The sequence below is a fragment of the Pygocentrus nattereri genome, chromosome 5, assembly GCF_015220715.1.
Source record: "Pygocentrus nattereri isolate fPygNat1 chromosome 5, fPygNat1.pri, whole genome shotgun sequence".
Classification (NCBI taxonomy): Eukaryota; Metazoa; Chordata; class Actinopteri; order Characiformes; family Serrasalmidae; genus Pygocentrus; species Pygocentrus nattereri.
The window spans coordinates 18753237-18770580 of record NC_051215.1 but is presented as its reverse complement, the minus strand read 5'-3'; the positions used below and the strand labels follow the sequence as shown (position 1 = coordinate 18770580).

The following is a 17344-nucleotide window of genomic DNA, read 5'->3' as shown; positions in this document are numbered from 1 at the left end:
TGGGTTTAGAGTACTTGTTTACGCCCCTTTGTTATGAAACTCTGAAGGGAGGGTGTGTATTTCTGTAACTATAGGCAGCTCGTCGAACTAACCATTACGATCACATACTGGACCAAGTAGGACTGCTAACAACCCATTCAGGTAAACTTGAAAACTGTACTTTTGAAAAGTACATGACCTTAACAAGCTCTAACGCAGATGTAGCTTATGAGGGCTAGAACGTCATATAGAACGCAGTCCTTTAAGATAACCAGTATTAGCTGTTTCTGAGACACAGCTATTGCTTACAGCAAATGAGAAATGTGACGTTTAGTGTTTCCAATACCCTTATTTGTTTTATTTACAAGACCACAACATATCGTTTTCACTTTCACTTTCTTTCTGTGTACTTGCCTATGTTTACGGTTTGCTTCGTCTCTTCTCTGTTTACTGTAAAAGTTAAATAGATCTACAAAATTAGAGTTAGAAATTTCTGGGTTCTTTTGTTTTTGTTCTACTGTAATTTTAAACGTTGTAGCTTTTTGGTGACTTTTTATAGCGGCGTTACTTTATTAAAATATTATATAATCAAAGATTCGAATCCGTACATCTCCACTCTCAGAGTAACTGACCAAGAGCTGAGCCCCGCTTCCAGGAGTGTAGGACTTGAAGACTCGAATCTTTTTGAATCGACACTTCATCATTAGCGGGGAGACGTCGTTTGGAGCTCAGGAAACAAAAACGCTTTTTATGTGACCATGAATGAAAGAGCTAAGACCAGAAACATTTTTAACGCAAGTACACGAAGGCAAATGACCACTTTGCAAATGCTCTGCCGTTCTGTGCAAACTCTTACGCTACTGTGGCTGTTAAAATACTCAGAGAGGATTCCGCTGTTAATGCAACAGCCTAAACAGCTAAACGTGGAGAAGTAGCGGAGAGTGCTTTCTGATGGAACGGGAAAGTGATCGTGTATAATATTTTATATATATTTCAGCCATATTTGCCTGAAACTCAACTACTCGTCTGCTATGGCAGTTGAGAAAGCACGTTGGCGATTGTTGTAAGAAATGTGCTGTGATATATTTTTTTAACTCAACTACACGTGTATATGAATATACACCCAAAAACTAAAATACAAATACCAAAGATCTATATTACCATATTACCAGGTATAAGAAATATATTTAGAAAAAAAAATTCTACATTTATTCTACAGCTTTATAAATACTCTGACTGCTCAAACTTTGTTCGAGCAATCAGCAGCCAGGGCTCCTCTAAGCAGCTGCCTAGCACTCTAAAAAATAAAATAACTGACGCCCACAAAACAGTATAAATATACAATAAGATAATGCTAAATCCTAAACACACCTTCCATAAAAATCCAAAATGGACATCAAAAGGCATAAGATGAAGGTTTTGCCATGGCCCTCACAGTCTCCTGATCTAAACATCATCTATGGACAGACAGGAAACTTACAGAAGCCTTTTGCAAGGAAGAATAGGTGTAAATAGGTGAACAAGTTGAGACACCTGTCAAAGGGGATGTTACTAAGTGCTGACCATGCAGAGTACTCAAATTTTTCTTCTAGCCCTTTTTCTTTTTTGTTATTTTAAAACTGTACAAGTTTGAAATAAATAGTGATCATGCTTAAATTATTAAAGGAATGTGTTTACAGTAGCTTTATGCTTTTTGGAAATCAGGTCATCTTTTGTTACTTAGCTATTGACAGTAACAGAAATGTTGACCATCAGATTTGCATGTCAATGCAGTTGCACTTTGTAGTTCTACAATTACAGAATGTGTGTTTTCTGTTGTTTAGGTACAACAATGTACCTTATGTACTGCAAGAGACACCACAGACAACTCAACACACTTCATTCCAGAACAGTATTTCTTTTATTATGCCTCACCCCATCAACAGTGAACAATACAAATGTTTCTACCTGTGTAAATGACCTAATATTGCAGTGAGTCATGTTTCTCTGCGTAATTTGCTAGTCCCTCTTTACACTGTTCATCAGTGGTCAAGACCCCCATGGGACCACAGTGGAGCAGATATTGTTTGTGTGGTCGACCATTCTCAGCACTACAGTGACACTGACAGTGGTACTTCAGTGGGTCTTGTCCACTCTGTTAGACACACCTACCTTGGTGGCCCTTCTGGTAGGTATAAAGTTTGAGATTGAAGTTTGAGGTTTCTGGTCACAAGACACTGTTGACTGGTTGTTTTTGGTTGGCCAATAGATGAAGCCATCGACTATCATCAATGGTGACACATCATAATGTTGAGCCAACATCAATGTATTTTCATTGATTGCTCTAAACATAATAAGTGGGTCTGATAAAATTGCCCATGAGAGTAGATACAAGGTAGGTGTACCTTGTGACCAATGTAACTATAGTGTCTATATTTAAAAAAAAAAATCAAATTGCGGTGAAATTTGCTATTTCATTGCATTAAGTTGCTTCTTACATAAACTGAATGGTTGTAAGGTCAGATGTGTATAGTGAGCATTCTTGTATTCCCATTTTCTTCAGTTTTTCCCTTCTTTACAGAAACAAGAAGAAATGAAGTCCATGCAGCTTGCACTCCATCTGCTGGCTGTGGTTGGTTGCCAGTTTTGTAAACCTATGTCAAATGAAGCATTCCCATCAGAGTATAAAACATTCAATGGGTCACTGTATGCCTCCTGCCGGATGCGTCCAAACACTCAGCTGTCTCCTGGCTCACCTAAAGTGTATGGGCAAGTTTTTTTTAAACAAACCAGTCCAGAGGGAAAGCTAAGAGTGAGGTTCAGATTGCATGGCCTTCCTGCATCAACTCATCAGGCAAGAGCAATTCACATTCACCAGTATGGGGATCTGAGCGAAGGCTGCACCTCCACTAGTGGCCATTACAACCCTTCAGGAGTCAACCATCCACACCACCCAGGAGATTTTGGGAATTTTGTTTCTCGGAATGGGAAAATTCATCAATCTGTGGATTCCAAGGCCACACTTTTTGGGCCGCTATCAGTGCTAGGCCGGGCTGTTGTTATTCATGAGATGGAGGATGATATGGGCCTAGGGGGAGACGCAGGCAGTCTGTTGCATGGCAATGCAGGCAGACGATTGGCGTGCTGTGTGATTGGAATGAGTACTGCACAATTCTGGAACAAGTTACATCAGTGAATTAATCATTGAATTTATCTTCGTCAGTAGTAGCCAGTACAACTTCAACCAGCTAATTTATACTGTATGTAGGCTACATCAAAGGACAGCTACTACACTGCAGTACTGCCCTGTACATTTTGTTCATTGCTGAAGCCATAAATTAGGAACAAATAGTTGTAAAAATATACATTTCTATTTGCATGCTTTCTGAGATGTAGAAGCATTAATATACTTTCACTGCCAATTTAGCACTCTGTACTATGAACTGGAGAATACTGGAAACAGTCTTTGTTCTAAAAGTGCTTAAGCAAATGTGCATGCAGTATATAATAAACATTTCAAATATTAATTCTTAAAAGATTTTATTCAGAATATCATCCAATATCAATATCAAGACACAAAATTTTCACAGAGATCATCACTGTGTTAAGATTGAGGTCCCAATGTTGAGTGTGTGTATATCAGGTTTTTTTTTTTTTTTTTTTTTTAAACCTGTTGTTCACCTGAATTGCAGAGCATTGTTTTTCTTATTCACTTCAATGTGTGAATAAGTATGTGACAAAACTGTGTGGCATAGATGGAGTACAGCACTGGAGAGTAGACTACAGAATGAAACAAAGTTTCATTTTAAGGGACGGCCTTTTTTAAAATATGAATTACAATCTTGTTTGCCGCCAAGCATTCCATTAGATGCCACTATTTCTATTAGAAGCAGCTAGTAAAAATCTAACTTGCTGGAACAGTATAGAGATTCTAGTTTGATAGTATTTGAACGTAGCCTTTGGCTTGTTTTTGAAAAAAAATAGATAACTTTTAAATAGACAAAGTATGCAAACCCAACTCAAGACCAGCAGGTGTGAACCCAGTATGGAACTGAGTGCAGCAGCATTTGGTCAAATTTCTTTCATTTTGCTGTTATTAATATATTGATATAAAGGGCACAATCAGTACACAAGCAGCATTTGGGTTATTTCTAAAACAGCCATATGACACATGCTGAGAATAACAGTAAAAGTCAGTCTTAAAATATACATATATCACAGTGTAATTGTTGAGCAAATGTTGCTTTAATTTGAAAAGCAATGTTGGGCTGGTTTTTGTATAAAGGTAGGGATGGGTGGTATTTCTGATACAAATATTTGACGTTTGAAATAATAAAATACACATATATACATAACTGCTCCACATATTTTCTGTGTCACCATGTTCGACTCTGGCGCCTCCCGTAGCCAACGCTTGGTTGTGCATTATTTTTTTAGATTGAAAAGAATGGAGGAAGTTGCTACCAAGCTCGGTGCTGATGGCATTCAGAAAAAAGTGCTCTCTCCGGGTAAAGGAGAGCTTCCATCGTTTCACGATGGTACAAAGGTAAAGATCTGCATTTCTATAGGAAAGCATGTCGTAAAAAGGTTTATTTCGCAACATGTCTGAAGCCCATCCATCTAGTGTAGCTGGCGTTAGCTGACAACTGCTAAGGCTGTTTGGCCTTCTTAGCTAAGCTAGGTTAGCTAACCTGTCTTATTTCAACTTAAAGCTTCAACATGAAACTGTATGTCATTATGTGGTTTGAGTTAACTGTTATGTTAACTAACAGCTAGCTAAGATGTTTAGAGAGGGTACCCGTATGTAACGTAACCATACGTTTGTTTTCATCCTTAAGCTAGCTAGTTAACTAGGTCAACATCATTCCCTACGAATATGAATCATCATGTCGGTAAAACAGATGTGCATCACGAATAGCGATTGGACAAAATAACGATTTTTAAAGCTAACCTAGCTATCTGCATGAACTAAGATAAATTTAAAGTAATTTTGCACTACCGCTTATGTATTACGCCATCATGCCCATTCATTTAATGTTTTACGTGAGAATGTTCATTTCATAATCGTGCTAACGTTAAATTGTATTGTGTTCGTGCAGCGACATCGGATGTTGATACCTGATACGTCTCTTGCACACATGCTAATACATAACCACTTACATCATGTAAAAATCTATTAATCAGCATTAGCATTATAGAGGAATATAACCTAGCTAACAATTATTTTTGTAGGTAGACAAGTGCAGTAAAATAAATAAAATAACGATATTTTAAGATCATAGCTCAGCCTCGTAAGACAGGCTGCTCTTCTGGAATGCCACAAATACATCATCAGAGATTGAGTAGAAATATCGACCTAATCTAATTTCCTATGCCAATATATTTTTTATCAATTGAACAGTTGATCCCAGTGAATTGTTTTTCTGTGATGAAACAATTTACTAGAACAGGTGAAATTTTCTGTATACATTTACAAAAGCTAAACAAGCAGCCTTCTCATAGGGATCCATCTTCCTGCAGGTTTACCAGATAGAGCTAGATATTTTATTGATCCCGAAGGAAATTTATCTAACAGCCACATAGTGTAAAAAGGCATTATTAGTTGGTACATGTCAACAGTAACAGCTTGATATTGAAGTAATTATCTTTATGCTGCCTTTAGGTCATATTTCATTATCGCACCAACCTGTGTGATGGTACAGTGCTGGATGACTCCAGGATGATGGGAGGAAAGAGTAAACCCATGGAGCTTATCCTAGGGAAGAAGTTTAAGCTGCCGGTTTGGGAGCGGGTGATCGCCACAATGAGACCTGGAGAAGTAGCTGACTTCACCTGTGACATAAAGGTCAGTTATGGGATTTGACAGAAGTTACACTGTTGCTAACTGAGCCAATGGATAAGCCTTGCTTAGTTTTCCCACAAACACCCGATTACTCGTTATCATGGTGAAACATGTCTAACTTTGAGTACCCAAGTATAATAATAAGCATAAACCTCTTAAGCTCTAGAGGTGTTGTTCAGTTTTCAGTCTTGAAGCTATATTTATTGCCCAGTAACTAATCTCTGACAGTGATTTTAACTCTTTTAGAAATTATTTAATATGTTATAAAACCTGAAATTTAGATTTAGATTTGACTATTTTGGTATGGTTCAGAATAGTTTTACCCTGAATACAAAAATGTGACTGAAATTTACACAGTAATGGAATACAGACATCATACAGAAATCATTCCCAAAATGTAATGTTTGATAAACACCTGTGAATTGTATTTAGGCAAAATTGAATTCAGACTTTATTATAATTGAAATGGATCTTAACATTCCAATATACATGCATGTATGCTTTTAAACCCTTATTAAAGTACAATGAATGAGTCATTCACTATATACAGTCAATTATTTTAAATCTACAATGAATTATTCAGTGTTTGCTATGAATTACTGAGTTACTACTGTGAAACTACTATGAATTATTCAGTAAGACCTATGAAACTAATATGTAGTCATGATGGTGAAATGAAATAAGGGGGTTTAAGGGGTTTAAGGGGTTGAAGTGTGACATGTTAGAGAGCTGCAGCCCAGACTGTTAAACTGTCATTGCTAATCTGAATCTCCTTTCTTCAATGCTCCTAATACCCTAGCACACAGCCCTGTACCCATTGGTTTCCCAGTCATTACGGAATATTAGTGTGGGGAAAGATCCTCTAGAGGGTCAGAGACATTGTTGTGGAATCGCTCAGGTACACTCTCACCACTCACTGGGCCATGCTGACTTGGACCACCTGCAGGCAAACCCCCAGCCTTTGGTCTTCACCATCGAACTCCTAGAGGTGAGATCAAAGACAGAATTGCCTTTAAATATTAATTTATTACAGCTGTCAAATTGTTTCCTAAATTTGTGCAAACTATGGGTAGCATGGTGATTTCAATGTGTGTTACATGCATCGGTAGAAGCTCATGAAAAAGATGTTTTCTTGAATGTTAAAAAAAACAATAGAATCACTGAGAATTGGTCATCTTGCATTGACAGTAAGTATGGATTAGGATTTGAGGTCACAAGAATGCAATACATCTTAATCTCTCACTTCTCTGTGATAATGGATAGAAGAAAGGTATTCAAAAGACAATGACAGATTACATAGATTTTATGTGGCTCTGCTTCAAAACTAAATCAAAATCCAAGGCAAATTGCCAGTAACTAACAATTAGAAGAGAGTTCTTAGATTAATATACTGTGCCAGGTCAAGAAAAAAAGTCTCATCAGTTCAGGTTCTGACAGCTTTTCTTTCCTGTGTGTTTCCACCGTGTTTCCACCAGGTCTTGCCCCCAGGCTCTTTTGCATTAGAGACGTGGGCGATGACGGATGAGGAGAAATTGCAGGCCGTACCACAAATCCATGAGGAGGGCAACATGCTCTTCAAGAAGGGACAGACTGCTGCAGCTGCAGAAAAATACTACAATGCCATTGCCTGTCTGAAGAACCTGCAGATGAAGGTTGGAAAAATGCAAAAAAACATCTGAGTTGACTTAAAGCATAACAAGTCACCACATGTCCCATTGAAAAGCCACAGCTGAGCTCCCGATTGGTACAACTGTCTAAGTGTTGGCCCTATCATCAGGAGATCGTGAGTTCGATCCCTGGTGATGCTACAGCCACCTGTAGCTGGGAGTCCAAGAGAGCACAATTGGCCTCGCTCTCTCTGGGTGGGTAGGATAGCCCTCCTTCTCCCCCATCACTGAATGCGATACTAGTCAGTGCAGGCATCTGTTAGGTGACATAACAGATCTGGCAGTTGGCGCTTTCCTCAGAGTGCGTTCGGCTGTCCCGTGACGTTGAGTGAGCAGCAGTTCGAAAAGAAGTGGTGGTTGGTTTCACAGGTCTCAGAGAAATCCTGTGCTAGCCTTCACCCTCCTAGCATTGGTAGTATCGTGTGATTGGGGGGAGTCCTAAGTAGCGGGTGGAATTGGAAATGACTAAATTGGGCAGAAGATCGGGTAAAAATACAAAAAAAACAAAAGCCAAAGTTGTAATTGCACTTTTAACTGTCTAGCTCTAGCTTTGTCCATTACTACTGCACCTGCAACAGCAATATCATCAAAATGCCTGTCCCTGTGGTCATGTTTTCCATCTTAGGTTTCGGAGGATAAGTGAGACAGGTGTGAGTACCATTAACACATAAACATGAATCTGTCTAACATTAGAGATTAAATAAACAGCTGTTCAAATGAAGGCTGCTTTGCAGATAATTTTTTTAAAAAGCAGGAGCAAAGAAGTTAAGTAACCTTCACATGGATTGTCACTTTCTTTGATTTTGATGTTCCTTAAAATTTTAAATCTTACAGGACATATGGCTGCTGCTTTTGTTGGAGGAGTATGTGGGGTGGATCAGTGTTTTGCGTATGTGGGTTAGTTCAGTAATGTTACCTGTTTAGACATGTCAGATACCGGTCACTTTAAAAAATAATTTTAACAACCAAACTCTCTGATACAGATACCATCTGATAGTGTAGTGTGCTGATGCTGTGGCCATGCATGAAACTGCTTTATTGATAATAATCTTTAGAGCTTGCTTTTTGTGTAGCATGTCAGACAGTACAGGAGAGCTACTGATGTTTCATACAGAAGTGTCTAGGAAACTAATATGTAATGTGAGTATGTAAATTGTAGGCTTTGTTCGTACACAATAATCTATTTAAATGTACAGTGTCACCAAAGTGGAAGATTTCTAAAAATCACAGTGTGCGTGCCTGGATTTATAGGGCATTTAACTACAGCTCAGTCAGCAAGAGGTAAAACTCATAACCTGAACTCGTTGGATGCGATTCCTGCTGTCACTGTGGTACAGAGCTACAGAGTTGTTGAAAGAGACATGAGGCATGGGGATCAAAACCATGAAATGTACTTACAGCTGTACAGCAGCGTTTTTCTGACGTGGAACAAAACTCACTCTTCTCCACAGTAACTAAGTAAATAAGGTAACTAATGTAGCATAGCTAGCTACTACCTGTCATTTACAGTCAGCTAGATTTTAACAGCTAAATAGTTAACATACATTGTACTTATTTAAACCAACGACTAAATTCCAAGCAGGTTACTAAGTCTGATATCAAAATGGGTATCTGCAGTCTGGCATTCAATTGATCCAGTAATCTGTAGGTGCACCAACCATTAATATTAGGTTTGATTCCGATTTCTTTATGGCCAAATCAGATAGCTAAATGTTTTGGCTGATTTTATTCAATGTTTGTTAACACTTTAAACTAAAGTCACTGCCTTAACAGTTTTAAGTCTTTCTGCAGAGGTTTTTTTTTTATTCTAAAACTTTAATTCCTAAATGAAAAATGTTACCTACTGATATCACATGCATACTTGTACAACAATTTGGTATAGCAGTAGCAGCAGCATTCAAATACATGAGTGTAATTAACCTAAAACAGCAGCATAGATTTGCTAAAAATCTAAATAATACATTAGCAGAAGCCAGTTGCTTGATTGGAGCAAACTTTGACTGATTCCAGTTTTGGACATTTCTGAGCGTGCACTTCTGCAACAAACAAACGTAATTTTTGTAAAAGTCATTTAGTGCCAATCTTTAGCCATGTCATCTGCTGTGGTTAAACAGATTTTATTTGCAGTATGTAACAATATAATAAATTTTTGATGCTCTGGTTAATCAGAATGTTGAATTATTGCCCTAATAAGTATTTCAGTATTAATGGCCAAAGTGGCTGTCATGTGAAAAAGAAAATCTGATCTCCTGTCATAACATTTTTTGATTATTGTTTTTCCCAACATTTTCTACAGGAGCAGCCTGGTGATTTGGCGTGGATTAAACTGGATCAGATGATAACTCCACTCTTGCTAAATTACTGCCAGTGTAAGCTGATGCTGGGCCAATACTATGAAGTGCTGGACCACTGCTCCTCGCTTCTCAACAAGTATGAAGGTAAACACTGCCTCAAGACACCTGAATAAAAATTCTCACAGACAGCATGAATATACTTTCATATAGAGGAAAAACTTACTTGGCAAAAGAATGAGCAGATATTAAAGGACAATGAGCCAAGTCGGGTTATTACTCAAGCAGACACATTGGGGTTGGTAATATGACGTTTAGTTATTGTTATAAATTCCACCAAAATGCTCTTCAGTATATGGGGCACCGACAGTACATGACTGACGTGTCCTTGAGCTAGACATCTAACCCCCAACTGCTCCCCGGCTCCGCGGATAAGGCTTCCCACCGCTCCAGGCAAGTGTGCTCACTGCCCCCTAGTGTGTATGTGGTGTTTCACTTCACGGATGGGTTAAATGCGGAGGTGAAATTTTCTCATTGTGGGACTAATAAGTATCGCTTATACCAGGCTGACCCCTGGGCACCAACAACAGCCTTGGAGAGGATGGAAAGGCGATGAATAGAGGTAGAAGTCACAGGGCATCTCATGATGCAATATTATCCCTCTTGTATTCTATTACTTTAATGTATACATATATATTATTGCAAAATGCACATTTCTTTCTCAAAAATATTAAAAAAATACACATTTCAGTGCTTAACAGGCATAACCAACTTATTTTATGTAAACTGGGCATGTTTCAGTTAATCCTCAAAAATGCATGTTGTTCTTCAGGAACAGCAACTGATTTAGAAGTGAGTGTGCACCTCTGTGTGGTAATTATGTCACCAGCAATCGAGAAGATTATTTCTGCAGGTACCCGGTCCCTGAGACATACAGGTACCTTTGTGCCAGCTTAACAAGGAGTACAACCCTTGTACCTGAGATTTTCACCAATTCAGTGGGTCATCTGGTAGTCGACAGAGGTTGAACATTTTGGTATTTTCTGAACTCATTTGGATGTAGCTTACACTGTGAGTTCTTTGGTGCTGTTTTTTTTCTTTAGTGTGCGCAGTCTAAGGATCATTCCCATGCTGTCAAGCTGTTCAGCAGCATATTTCTCAGTGCTTGTTCTCCATTATTCTCCATTTCCAAGTCTGCATCCTTTTGTAAAAAACTGACACCTCTTACATTATTATTTGAAAACATGTTCACAGCTAGTCAACATTTCTATTAAATAAAATTTTCATGCATGACTTTTTGATTGATTTGATATACACTATATTGCCAGACGTATTCGCTTGTCTGCCTTTACACGCATATGAACTTGGGTTACATCCCATTCTTAATCCATAGGGTTTAATGTGACGTGGGCCCACCCTTTGCAGCTATAACAGTTTCTGGGAAGGCTTTCCACAAGGTTTAGGAGTGTGTTTATGGGAAATTTTCACCATTCTTCCAGAAGCACATCTATGAGGTCAGATACTGATGTTGGATGAGAGGGCCTGGCCTCTAAGGTCTCTCCTCTAATTCATCCCAAAGGTTTTCTGTAGAGTTGCGGTCAAGTTCTTCCACACAAAACTCTCTCATCCATGTCATTATGGTCCTTGCTTTGTGCACTGTAATGGCAACCGAAAACACCACCACTCTGAACAGTTAACCAGCAAGGTGCAGCAGTGATCGGTCACCGCTCCTCTGATAAATACTTACATGAACCATGAGTTTTGTTGACACTTTGCGATGCATTGGCGCCTACACAAGCACAATACACATGTAGGCCGGAGAGGTACGTGCAGAATGCTGTAAGGAATAAGTAGTACCCTGAGAAAACAATTTATGGGTTTAGCACTATTTTAGCATCATCAGCCTAACATATAAAAACCTATGACATGTATTTTTCACTGGTTGTTTTGAATAGCAAATGAAATGGTGATATTTGTAGTGTAGACATAACAATGTCTGTCTGGTTCCTAGTAGTACAATAGCAAACAATTTTAACTGTAAATTTTTCTAGAAAGGTGCATTTCACTACCCAACCACTCTGAATGATTTTCTTTACATCTGAACCATTGAATGATTAAGTCATTTGCAAAATCAGTGAAGTTCCCCTTTAAATAAACAACTTACCTCAGGAAATAAGAGGACAGCACAGATGGCAGGCTGTTGATTGAGAAGCCAAGAAAGCATCTCATAGGCGCTGTTCCATCTGACAACATTGTGTTGTTGAAGGCCCATCATCCTCTGGCTTCTCTTCAGTGCATCCATAGAGATGGTGCTTCTCTGAAAGAAGACAGAAATTCTCCGAAATTTCGCAAGCAGTCTAGCAACAGCTGCCAGTTTCAAGGGCATGCTGTTATGCAAGGTTTAGTATGTGCAAAACACTGAATGTGTTGATATCCTGTCAGCACACCAGCTACAGACATATTTGATGAGTTGTCAGTAGCGACTACTGGGTCTTTTTCAGTAAGCTTCCATTCTTGTGTAGCCTTCTTTAACACTTCTGCCATATGGGCACTGGTGTGAGACTCATGCATCTGCCTAGTTTAAAGGACCTACGAGTGCATTTTCCACTCGCTGTGAATAAAATGAGCAGTGATGGTAACAGAGGACTCTGTGAGGCTCTTTAAGTCCATGCGTCGCATGTGAGTGCAACACTCAGCAGGCTGAAGAGCATCGTCCACCTTTGCCCTCATCTCTGCATACAATGCTGGAATAAAATTATCAGTGAAAGAGCAAAAACTCTCATTTTCAACTACACTGTATGGGTGAAGGTCCTTGCAAATAAACCCAAAAAGGAAGTTTTGCTTAAAAATGGTATTAATTGTAGGTTGACTTTGAGTTGTGGTGACGTTAGCTGATTGTCAACAACCAGATCAGAATGATGATGAAGGTGGCTATGTTATATTAAGAATACAGTTCTTGCAAAACGCATAGTATTTGTCTATTTTGTCCCTTCAATGCTGCAAAAACTGTAAAAGTGGTTCCAGTCCTTCAACTTGAAACAAGAAATCTTATTTGTGCCATGATTGGATGGCGGCCCATTATGACATCATCTTATTTAATTAATTTGTGTGTACTAATTTTCTTCTGGTTCCTTCTTAAAAAGTTATTTTTGTGAATAAAAAAAAGTAATTCTGTTAAAAACTATGTTAGTACATTTTGTTTGTTTGTTCATGGCTTGTTCACAAGCACCATAAAATAATAAATGTTTTACGTATATGTTGCATATAGTGAAAATGCTTTCTTTCTTGATGTTATGTTTATGCCATATTATCCATCTTTAGAGACAGCTGAAAGGGGTTTTTGTCAAGTTATTTTCTTGGATATGTACAGCTTCCCCACTTGAAGGGACTGATCTATCTACATGGAGTTATTTGATCAGATTTCACTCAATGATTAAGCGTTTTTTTTTTTTTTATTTGGCAGGTTCAGTAGCTTAACACAGTGGCTTGTTTTAGTTGTGAGGTGAAAAACGGAAAAAACAAAAAACAGCATTTGTAATTATTTCAAGAAACTATTAAGCTTCAGTGCCTTATTTCACTTGATAAACATGCTGTTATACATATCAAACATACGCAAAATTAGTGCTTACTGCTGTTTTGATTAACATTAAGTAACATGTAACTGTTAACCTACTGCATTTCAACACAGGATGCTTTGTGAACACAGTGATTTAACACAATATCAAACTACGCAGACTGTTCAAAGTCCAGCTTACTCGCATGAAACAGTTAAACAAGGAACAAAGAAAACTCACAAAAAAAAACAAAAAAAACTCACCTACAGGTTTCCTTTTTCTACAGCAAATGGGTTTTGGGCAGCAGAAGGCGGGCTTTACTGCTAGGGCGTGATTGATTGGCGAACGGAGCAGCTCATTGGCTATTTGCGCTCATTGAGAAAACCGGAAGAGTGGTCATTCTCATCTCTACAAGTTCTCTGAAACAGCCTAATTTGTTTCTTGGGTGCGTTGCTCTTTCTGGTTTTTTTTTTTTGGTTTTTTTTGCATAGCTGTACCACTCTTTGTTTTCCTTTTCGGAGCTGCATCTCCCTTTTTTTTATTCCAGGCGGCACTCAGCCAGATTAGTTCCTTTTAGATTGCTTCCCACATATTTCACTTGGACTCATGACATTATTTTACTCATTCATTTATGCATTGTTTACTTCTTTCCAAGCTTCAACCCCTAGAAAACAGTTTGACTCTACAGGTATTCTTTAATTTTGACATTAGAAGATTTTGATCATTAGGATTTGCTTTTGACCAAATCAGGATTTTCCTCTTAGTGTGGAAAAAGCCTGCAAAAGTAACTCAAGTAGTAAATTCAAGTAGGCCATGCACAGTTTACATTTGGAATGCATTTTTGCTACTATGTAAAGGTTTTGTTCTCTCTGTCTGTACTACACTGTACATTTCAGTGTACTTAAGGTGCCATTTGTCATTACTTGAGCTCAGTTTTCATTGACTGGCTAAGTTTAAGGTCACTGAGTTCATTCTTGTTTCCTTCCTGTAGATAATCTGAAGGCGTACTTTAAGCGTGGGAAGGCCCATGCAGCAGTGTGGAATGAGGCTGAGGCCAGGGCAGATTTTGCTAAGGTGTTAGCACTGGACCCCTCTCTGGGCCCCGCGGTGGCCAAGGAGATCCGAGCAATGGAGGAAAAGATCCGGGAGAAGGAGAAAGAGGAGAAGGGACGCTACAGAAATCTCTTCAACTACAGCAGCACTTCAACAACAGCAACTACGGTCAGTCCCTGTCAGCATCAAGCATTAACTTGAAGTGCACATGCTTTGCCTGTCAAAAGCTTAAAATATTCTAAGAAATATTACATTTTCAGACAGAGAAACCCCTTGGCCTGATTTCTGTGAATTAGAACTATATTTCTAGGACTACTAAATGTGTTTTTAGTTTGTCTTTGTTTCATAGGATCAACGTGTTTGTTGTATTTGAACTCTGCGCTTATGAATAGAAGCTGAACCAGAGGCCTTATGTCAGATTAAGCACAAACATAATTGTAAATTGAGGAAATTGGAAACATAATTAGAAATTATGTGAGGAAAGAAGCGTCATGTCAGGCCTTCTGGAAGTCTATTTTATAGTACTGAAGGAGTTGTAGTCTAACCAGTTTTTACTTAATTGTTAAAAACTGAAAATGGGGTGGGCACCTCTACGTTGGGGCTCTTTACTGAAGGAGTCACAGTAAACATGCAGCATACAAGGTGAAATATATATTACAATATCCTATTAAACATTGTTTTTAAAGCATTCAAATATATACATTAGTGCTACCAAAAGTTTGCACCATCACTAGCTTATGCCAACATAACATTTGAAATCCCATACAGATGTGAGTGGAAATTAGAATTATCTTTGTGGTAGTAATTGTTTCTGCATTAAACATTATCTGGATGCAATTTCATTGATTTTGGAGCAACTGTGATGGGAGAGACAGATGTCTATTCAGCTTTCTATGTCTTTGTAGTTATCTCATGCTTAGTTGTGGAGTGCACCTCAATTGTTATGCTCTGTATTTTTTTGTTTTTGTTGTTTGTTAACCAAGTTTTAGCACTTATTGCCTAAACTGAAGACCTTGCTCTAAATGCCATGGTTTGCCACTAGGCTTTTAATATTATTTTTTTAATTATGAAGAAAATATCCAAAGGTTTTGTTAGCATATAAGAGCTCTGCGCACCTTTGGGTATATTTAGCCTCACCAGTCAGCTTCATGTTCATCAAATTTTATTCCTGGTTTTAATAGCAGATTTATCCTAAATAATGATGTGATTGTGTTCTTTTCTAAACTGTTGTTAAAAAACACATCTTACAACTCTTTTGGCACAGAAGTAGTTTAAACCCCAGGTTAAAAACCCTGTCTATTTATAATATTAAATAGACAACGTTTTTGGCTTTGTTTCCAAAGTAGCCACTGTCGTTAATATTGATTTAAATATTTACACTTAATATTGTTTTCCTGCAGAGATTTTAATATGGTAAGTAATTGCAAACTGAAAGGGTAGACAATCATTTGAATTTATTGCAAGTTTGAAAAGCAAAGTTTCCCCAAATGTTTATAGACCATGTGTCATCAGTATTTTGATCTCTTAAGCACTTTAAGACAAAGTGCATTCTTACAATGAAATGTATTATTATTAGTAGTATAATCACTGTAATTATTATTTACTTGTTTATTAGCCTTACTGCCGCTAATCTTTTTTTTTCTTTTCACTTTCAGAGCTGAAAGAAATATGGACATTTCTTTTGTTGACCATGAAGAGAGGTTCTGTCGTTGAGGCACTATAAATTTGAGCCTGTGAATGCTCTTCTGTTTGGCCTTTCATGACTCTAGCTAGGCAGACACAAGCAGCTTCCTTTTTTCCTTTCCACATGTTCATTCCCCCATCCAGATCATACCACTCACAGTTAACAGGCACAAAATATTATATGTCTGTAATAGATCCCATTATACAATGAAATGTAACTTATTTTTGGTTTATTACAGAAATTAAAAGGATGACAAAGGCTTGCCTAACTAATATTTTTAGGGTTTCACACATTGAAATTCTGCAGTCTGAACTAACACTTGTTAAAAAAAAAAAAAAGTCTGTTATACATTATGGAGAGTAGCAGCAGACTGCTTACATGCAGTTAAAGTAATATACAGGCAGAGCCACCACACGAAGACATGATTCAACCTCCTGATTGAGACAATTAGCTTATGAAGTACTCTTGTCACTAATGCATGGCTGCACAATATGGAAAATAAGATATTGCGATAGTACTGCTACATTATAGCAGTTGCGATGGTTTTAATAACTTGCAAAACACAAGTTGGAGAATTGATCATGTGACATGGTTAAAAGATTGGCCTGTATTATATTGACCAAAATATTTGTTGGATGATTTGAATGCCTTGATTCATAAACACCCATACAGACAAAGATATGTGAGAATTCGTCAAGAGTCCTCATAGTGCAAAATATTACACATTAGCTGTATGTTCAATGTCTTGTAAGCTTTGGCAATATCCCTTCTGCAATAGCCAATACTGCTATAACTTTAAACAAGTGATATCTATTGTAAAACCCTACTCTGTTGCTCTGTCCTCCTTTATTTATCTTATGTATCTGTGTCAACCTTTGATAGTTCCTGTTGTATTCTCATCTTTATTTTCATGTCAGTGGTCTTTGTATGTAGGCTTGTATACTTCGATTTATACTTTGACGAATTCATATGCAAACTTTCACCTTGATGGTCCTAAACAAGCCTTTCAAAATATGTCTGAGACAGGATACATAAGAATTCACAGACCACTGTGACACATAGAAATGCTTGAGGAACCAATGGCCAGCTGCTAAGTGAAAAAAAGAAAAAAAAAAAAAGTTAGCCTCCTCAGTGGTAAATATCATGGCAAGTTTGTACAGTTCTGTACAAAAAGCACTGAATGGGTGTCTGTAATATGCCTTGTGTGTTTCACTGAAACAGCAGACTGCATTTGTTATAACAAGCCAAATAAAGACAAGAACCTGGATGTTTTGTGTTTCAATGTTAACCCTGTA

General features: G+C 37.8%; 2 protein-coding genes across 5 annotated transcripts; both read left to right on the top strand.

Moving 5' to 3' along the window:
• The first annotated feature begins 41 nt into the window (after nt 1-41).
• On the top strand, nt 42-4313 carry sod3b (superoxide dismutase 3, extracellular b). 3 transcript variants are annotated; one of them, XM_037538368.1, is made up of 3 exons: nt 43-141; nt 1803-2146; nt 2540-4313. In XM_037538368.1, exon 3 carries the CDS (start codon nt 2552-2554, stop codon nt 3152-3154), a length of 603 nt encoding a protein of 200 aa, XP_037394265.1. In that variant the 5' UTR covers nt 43-141; nt 1803-2146; nt 2540-2551; the 3' UTR covers nt 3155-4313. The 3 variants fall into 3 exon arrangements, with proteins under 3 accessions (XP_037394264.1, XP_037394265.1, XP_037394266.1); XM_037538367.1 differs by lacking the exon at nt 1803-2146 and having other exon boundaries at nt 42-141; XM_037538369.1 differs by lacking the exon at nt 1803-2146 and having other exon boundaries at nt 45-141; nt 2522-4313.
• An 82-nt stretch (nt 4314-4395) lies between these two features.
• LOC108411622 (aryl hydrocarbon receptor interacting protein) lies at nt 4396-17316 on the top strand. Of its 2 annotated transcripts, XM_017683276.2 has the most exons (7): nt 4396-4504; nt 5621-5803; nt 6600-6788; nt 7276-7452; nt 9764-9905; nt 14304-14533; nt 16021-17316. In XM_017683276.2, exons 1-7 carry the CDS (start codon nt 4406-4408, stop codon nt 16024-16026), a joined length of 1026 nt encoding a protein of 341 aa, XP_017538765.1. In that variant the 5' UTR covers nt 4396-4405; the 3' UTR covers nt 16027-17316. The 2 variants fall into 2 exon arrangements, with proteins under 2 accessions (XP_017538765.1, XP_017538767.1); XM_017683278.2 differs by lacking the exon at nt 6600-6788.
• The last annotated feature ends 28 nt before the right edge of the window (nt 17317-17344 follow it).

Coding starts and splice junctions, on each gene's coding strand:
- sod3b (XM_037538367.1), top strand. CDS start 2,552: ATGAAGTCCATGCAGCTTGCACTCCATCTGCTGGCTGTGGTTGGTTGC.
- LOC108411622 (XM_017683276.2), top strand. CDS start 4,406: ATGGAGGAAGTTGCTACCAAGCTCGGTGCTGATGGCATTCAGAAAAAA. Junction 4,505..5,620: donor CGTTTCACGATGGTACAAAG/GTAAAGATCTGC, acceptor TGCTGCCTTTAG/GTCATATTTCATTATCGCAC. Junction 9,906..14,303: donor GCTTCTCAACAAGTATGAAG/GTAAACACTGCC, acceptor TCCTTCCTGTAG/ATAATCTGAAGGCGTACTTT.